Source organism: Gambusia affinis, linkage group LG16 (assembly GCF_019740435.1).
Source record: "Gambusia affinis linkage group LG16, SWU_Gaff_1.0, whole genome shotgun sequence".
Taxonomy (NCBI): domain Eukaryota; kingdom Metazoa; phylum Chordata; class Actinopteri; order Cyprinodontiformes; family Poeciliidae; genus Gambusia; species Gambusia affinis.
The window spans coordinates 16,572,079-16,578,192 of record NC_057883.1 but is presented as its reverse complement, the minus strand read 5'-3'; the positions used below and the strand labels follow the sequence as shown (position 1 = coordinate 16,578,192).

The following is a 6,114-nucleotide window of genomic DNA, read 5'->3' as shown; positions in this document are numbered from 1 at the left end:
CATTTTGATTGGGCTTTTTGTTCCCTACCGTGTCATGTAGGCCTACCGGTACTTTTCCAAAAAAAAAAAAAAAAAAAGCAGGAACTTTCCTCAAACATCCAAAGCTGGTATTGGGAGTCAGAATTATGGAAACCAAAACTTAGTGGCAGACTGGATTGGAAAGTTTTATTGCCTTAATAAATGCAGCTACAATTTACTCAGGCTATCTTTTTTCCTGATGTTAAAAAATGTTTCATGATCTGAAACATTGAATTGTGACCACCTTTTTTTAAAAAAAAATGGGCAAATAACTATGACAATGTGAATTATATGTGTGTCATGAGTGAATATACCATTAATGCATTTCCCATGCTTTTTAGCAGGTCAGGGTATTGGGGAGAAACATTGCTATTTTCACAACTGATTCCAATGTAATTCACATGTTACTCCAAACACAACTGTCCTCTTGTTCAGTTATGAATTAAGCCTTCTCTTCAGCGAGATCCAAAATGCAAACAGGTTCTCGAACTTTGGCAGAAATTTGCTTACTTCATTTGCATTTCACCACTTTCAAGGAAACTCGAAAAATCTGATGACGTAAGGCTCAAGCTGTGGCCTGGATGTGCTTCGTAGATTTACTCTGTCAATGAAAGTTGGTAAATCCAGATCACCTGCAGTGGGTTAAATGGATCTCTAACAAGTGGATCTGATCCATTACTTTTAATATAATGTGTAAGGTAGATGGCATTACCATATAAATGAAGCAAAAAATACCATCCGTATGCTAAAGAAAATACATGTTTGAGTTGTATTACTCATCATCATTGTTTTATGAAAACAGCATATTTTGGCAGTCCAATCTTTATATTCAAATCTTAAAATATGTTTGTGGCCTACAGAAACGGGTGTGTTGTCAGATTCTTAGATCAGCAGAATAAATGATAAATGGGTAATGCAATTTCCTTCAGAATTATATTTATCACCAGTGCAAGTATGTGAACAATGCTTTTATTTTAATCTAAAATAAGGCCACCTATTAAAGCTCAAGGATTGAAAGATTGGAGGAGCAATTCAAGCTTGATCAATTAAGAGACCACTTCCATAAAATGTACATGTTTGTGGTAAGAAAAAAGGGCTTATACAAACTTCTCTTGCAGTACAACAACTTCCAAAGTATTCATGTCATGGTTGGCTTTAAGATATATGCAGATTGGTACAATACAATAAAAACAATTTAACTGACCATTGTGCAACGATCAACGCAAAGTCTTTTTCTGCTAGCTTTATTAATGCTCCATCACAACCCTAGTGCAAATTTACATAGAGTATAGACCTGTCTACTGTGGAAATCTACTTTTAAAAATTGTATTTTATTATGACAAGAAACAGATAAGAAACATAAGCAGCACTACAAACAATTAAGTGCAAAAGAAAAGCCGGATTTGTTAGAGGCAGATCCTAGGATCAAAGAAATGAAATGACGTCCTTGATGATGGTTCAAAAACATTTGCATTGTAATCCTGGCATCTGCAAGAGACAAAAAAAAAAAAACAGACAGCATGTAGACATGCCTAAATTTGCAAATTAAAACAGACTGAATAGTAATGATGTCACAACACACTTCTGTTTCGATAACGCCAGATAATCCATAATTGATCTAAACCATGTCGCAGAAGCAGCTACACACTTAAGTGGGACTTAAAAATATATAAAGTCAAGCTGTAGTCAAGTTATTTGTTCATGCAATCTTGCCTAGTTACTTTGAATTATGACAGAGTTGGCTGTAAGGACTCGATGGATGTTTGCTGTTGTGAAACTTTCTCTGCTTTATGCAGCTTTGCTCCAGGACCACTTCTGTGAAGCTTCATGTAAGTAATAAAAGTGGTATTGAGATCATATAATTTTTTACATTTACAATAATTTTTTTCAACAAGTACTTTTTATTTAGTTTTGATACTATGTTTTTAAGTGTTGTTTCTTTACAGGCAACAATGCAGGAACCAGGATGAAAAACATACTGTTTATTTCTCCTCAAACTATTACGCACATTACTACTTTTCCAACAGGTGAGCTTGAATTTACAGTGACAATAGTGTTTAACAAGAACAGTTACAGTGAAAAACCAAATAAAATGTTTTGCACTTGGTATTTTTCTATATTGCAGATGCTGTCTATATAAAGGAGAATGGAACTAAGCTGTGTTTCAACCTCCAGGAAAATAATACAGGTGCAGTAGCCGAATATTATTATTTTCTTCAATGTGACCATGAATGTATCCGTCTTCTTAAATAAGTGTTTGTGACTGTCTGTGTTGTTGAATGTGTTCTTGAATTGAGATAACGTTTTTTGAGAACTTGTTGATGCTGTTTTTACCGTGTCAACTTTGAATTTAGAAACTGGAGATTGCTTGTCTTCTTGCATTAAACTAAACTCTAGTGTTATCAGCCTGGCTTTAATACAGTACAATAATACAAGTTGAGAAGCTATAAATATGTATTTGTATATACCAGAATACTGTGGTGGCGAGTTATCAACTTGAGCCAATCCATTTTAACTGGATAAACCTAATTCAGCTTCTGGTCAGTGATTAGCAGGCACAGCATTGCTGACAGATATGTTATTGTATTTTCAGGTTGTTGTTCAAGTGGAGCTTTCGACTGCAGTCCCAAAATAAATTTGACTGGTGATTGTTACAGACTAACGCTGAGTGAAGCAGCATTATGCAACCAAGATGTTGTTGTGTTACAGAACCCAACATATAATTTTTCATGTATGCCATCAACGTTCTACAACTCACAAGGTACAGCCGATGAAGTTCTTTTTGAACTAAAGCTGGGAGAGTGTCCCCTGTTGGTTAAAATAATCACACGTCTTTGCTCTTTTCAATGTCAATGGTCTCTCTTTATGCAAAGGGTCTTTCTTATACTTTGTTTCAGGTTTGATGCTGAACATTCACAACTGCTTAAAAATGGGTAAAGTCACGAACACAGATTTGGCACAAACAATGCCTGAAGTATCCATACCTCTTGAACTATCAAAACATGTTCATGTTACCACCATAAACCTTTTCCATTTTACAAAGTTGCAAATTAAAATTGTATTTTACTGGGATTTTGAGTGGTAGGCCACAGGAAGTATACAACTGTTGGAACAAAGTGATGCGGTTTTAAAATTTTTTTTAAACAAAAATATTAAAAGTCTGCTTTGACTGCAATTATAGTGGAAAAAAATAGCATTCTGGATTTTGATTTTGACATATGAATATGTAGGAATATACTTGATCGGACCTTGATTCCATGTTTAGGGCTGTTGTTCTGCTGAAAGGTGAACCTCTGTTCCAGAGGTTGCACTCTTACCACAGATTTACAGATTAGAATACTTTACAAATGGTTGCATTGTTTTCCTCAATAAAATAACTAAAGTATTTTTGAATCCTGGTCTCCCTGCACTTTTGCTATGGCTAAAATCTTCATTTTTTCAGCTGTGCCATACTATGTCTTCACATGACAACATCGCTGAACAATGCTCTGTGAGATTTTCAAAGCCTGAGGTTATGCTTTAAAACTTAATAATGCTTTTAAACTTCACTGCTACTTTTACTTTGACCTGTCTATCAGCTCTGTTCTATGGTCTTTGAGAAGAGGTTTGTCCATCAGCATTTCTGTTTCTCTGAGGCCTTCACAGAACAATTGGTTTTATGCTGAGAAACAAGGGTGGACTCTTTTTACTAATTAGGTAAAGGCATTTGAATTGTACAGGACATTATTTAATGATATTATAGTGAAGGGGGATGCATGTGAAAACAGCACTTTTGATTTCATTATTTATCAAGTTTATAAACCACACATCATTTTTGTCCACTTTAATAACCCAGTAAACTACATTTGGGTCTGAAGAGAGAGAATTTTCAAGGGGTATGAAGACTTATATGTAAGGCACTTTCTTTTCATTTACATTTGCATGCAAAGTTACTTTACATACTGTACATACTGTCAAGTTTATAGCGTAATTTTTTCTTGCATTTTTAAGGTGGACCGACCATTAGGCTTGGCCTGGATCAGGTGTTTGGAAATCCAACTTTTGAGAAACCGTTATGTGAAGGTATTTTATATTAGCGCCGTTGAGGAATTTTTTAGTAAGCATTTGATAAATGTATCAATAAACATTTACTAGAAATATTTATCAATGTTTTTATATAAATAGGTACATGGCCAAGATTGAGGATCAATTCTTCTTGTCGAAACAACAATGAAAGTACTACTGCATCCAGGAGCACCCAAAGCAGTTTGGTTTCTCGAACAACTAATGTGGTAAGATGACTTTGGTCATTTTTATTTCTGGAAGACAACTAATATTTCACACATATTTTTTTTTATATAAATAAGCCTAAAAAAATGTTATGCTCCAGACGTTACCACCTACAAACAATAGCACTTCATCAGGGATTGCACAACCAGAAAGTGCTAACACAACCTCAAATTTCAGCACCTCAAGCAGTTCAGTTTCTCAAACAAGCGATATGGTAAGATTCTGATCATTTTTATTTTTGAAAGAACTAATATTTCACAGATCAAAAACAAATACAATAACATAAAACACAAACAACATAAAAATGTTAGGGATGCATGGTAGAACTGTATTAACATTAGCATCAACTGATATTAGTTATTTTTTAACATAGTAGTATAAAACTGGAACAATATCAATAACTGAGGTTCATTTCCAACTTGTTTCCATATGTTTCTGGAATGGAGGAGGTTAGTTGTGTGGTGTTTCTTTGGTCATGTGATAGTGATGGAGCGCAGGATTGTGGAAAGTTAAGCTGAAGTAGAGAACAATGGTGAGGTAAACATTGTGGTCTGGGCCGGATTTTAGCAGGGGCTTACCGGGGCTGCAGCCCGGGGCCCCGGCATTTCGGGGGCCCCGAAGGATGTTTTATATTTTTGTGAATGGATAGTGTCAGAATTTAATCAATGACTACCATGATTTTGACAGCACCGATGAAAAATGTTCCAATTTGTTCTGGCAAACGTCCATCTTGAATGCTTGCTTGTTATTGGTCCACTTTTGACGCATCTTACGCATTGGGGAGGAGGAGCGTCAAGGGAATATTATTTTACAATGGCGGACAACAGGAAATATGACAGCGGAGCGCAGAAAAGAAGGAAGAGAAAAGAAAAAGAGCATCGCGCCAAAGAGGCGACAAACAAAATGCCTAAATTGACAGGCTTTTTTAAACCTGTTAGCGGAGATGGAGCAGAAACATCATTATCCCCGCTCCTCAAACCCTTAGCTATGCTAACACCGGCACTAAGATCCCGCCAGAACCTTTAACCGTGACTGAGTCGGTGGCTGGACTGGCGTCTGTGGAGTCAGAGTTGGTGGAAGCGGGATCTTCTTCCGCAGATGGAAAGACGACTGTGGATCCGTACAGTACCGATCCGGCGCATTGGGGGAAATTGAGCGAGTCCGTGAGCTTACTGGGCTGAGCGAGGACCGGAGAGCTGTCAAAATATGAATGTTGGCTTTCAAGCATCAGAACGGGTGTACAAGCATCAAAAGCGTCACTTCTCCAAATCTCACTTTAAACGCAAGATGTTAAATGGTGAGTACGTCGAAAGACCGTGGCTGCTCTACTCTCCATCCACCGGAGCTGCATTTTGTTTTGCATGCCGCATTTTCAGAAATGCTAATACTCAGTCAAACTTTGAAACTGGTTTCAGTGACTGGAAACCAACTGAGCAAATGCCTAAACTTTAAAAAATCCTTCAGAGGGCAGCACTTTGGACTTACCTGGGTCAGGATATTTTCTGAAAACTACAGTATGCCTGATCTCTTTTTTCCAGAAGATATTGTTTATATCCATGTTCTGTCTGACTGGCAGAGAAGCACTTTTTTGACATTTATTTCCTCCACTATTTACCAAGAACTTTAAAACCAATGAAAAAGTTTGAGTTTTGATATATTCCACTTGTACTTATATGGACTTGTAAATGCTGGGGATATTTGTATAAATATTGTTTTACTCGCTTTGCTTTGTAAAAGTATATTTGAGCATTGCACTTTCTTGCACTCAATCTGTTTTATAGTTTGTGTTGAAGTCCAGGCAACAATAACTATTCAGTGATTTTATTT

General features: G+C 36.4%; 1 protein-coding gene across 1 annotated transcript in view; it reads left to right on the top strand.

Annotated features, from left to right (window-relative positions):
* Positions 1–1,654: 1,654 nt before the first annotated feature.
* Positions 1,655–6,114, top strand: part of LOC122846333 (serine-rich adhesin for platelets-like) — a 28,694-nt gene continuing 24,234 nt past the window's right edge. Inside the window, exons 1-8 of the mRNA XM_044143223.1 lie at positions 1,655–1,847; positions 1,965–2,045; positions 2,144–2,206; positions 2,612–2,779; positions 2,916–2,951; positions 4,009–4,080; positions 4,183–4,289; positions 4,388–4,501. Of these exons, the coding sequence (XP_043999158.1) occupies positions 1,748–1,847; positions 1,965–2,045; positions 2,144–2,206; positions 2,612–2,779; positions 2,916–2,951; positions 4,009–4,080; positions 4,183–4,289; positions 4,388–4,501 (741 nt within the window). The 5' untranslated portion in view covers positions 1,655–1,747. The remainder of the gene's footprint in view (positions 1,848–1,964; positions 2,046–2,143; positions 2,207–2,611; positions 2,780–2,915; positions 2,952–4,008; positions 4,081–4,182; positions 4,290–4,387; positions 4,502–6,114) is intronic.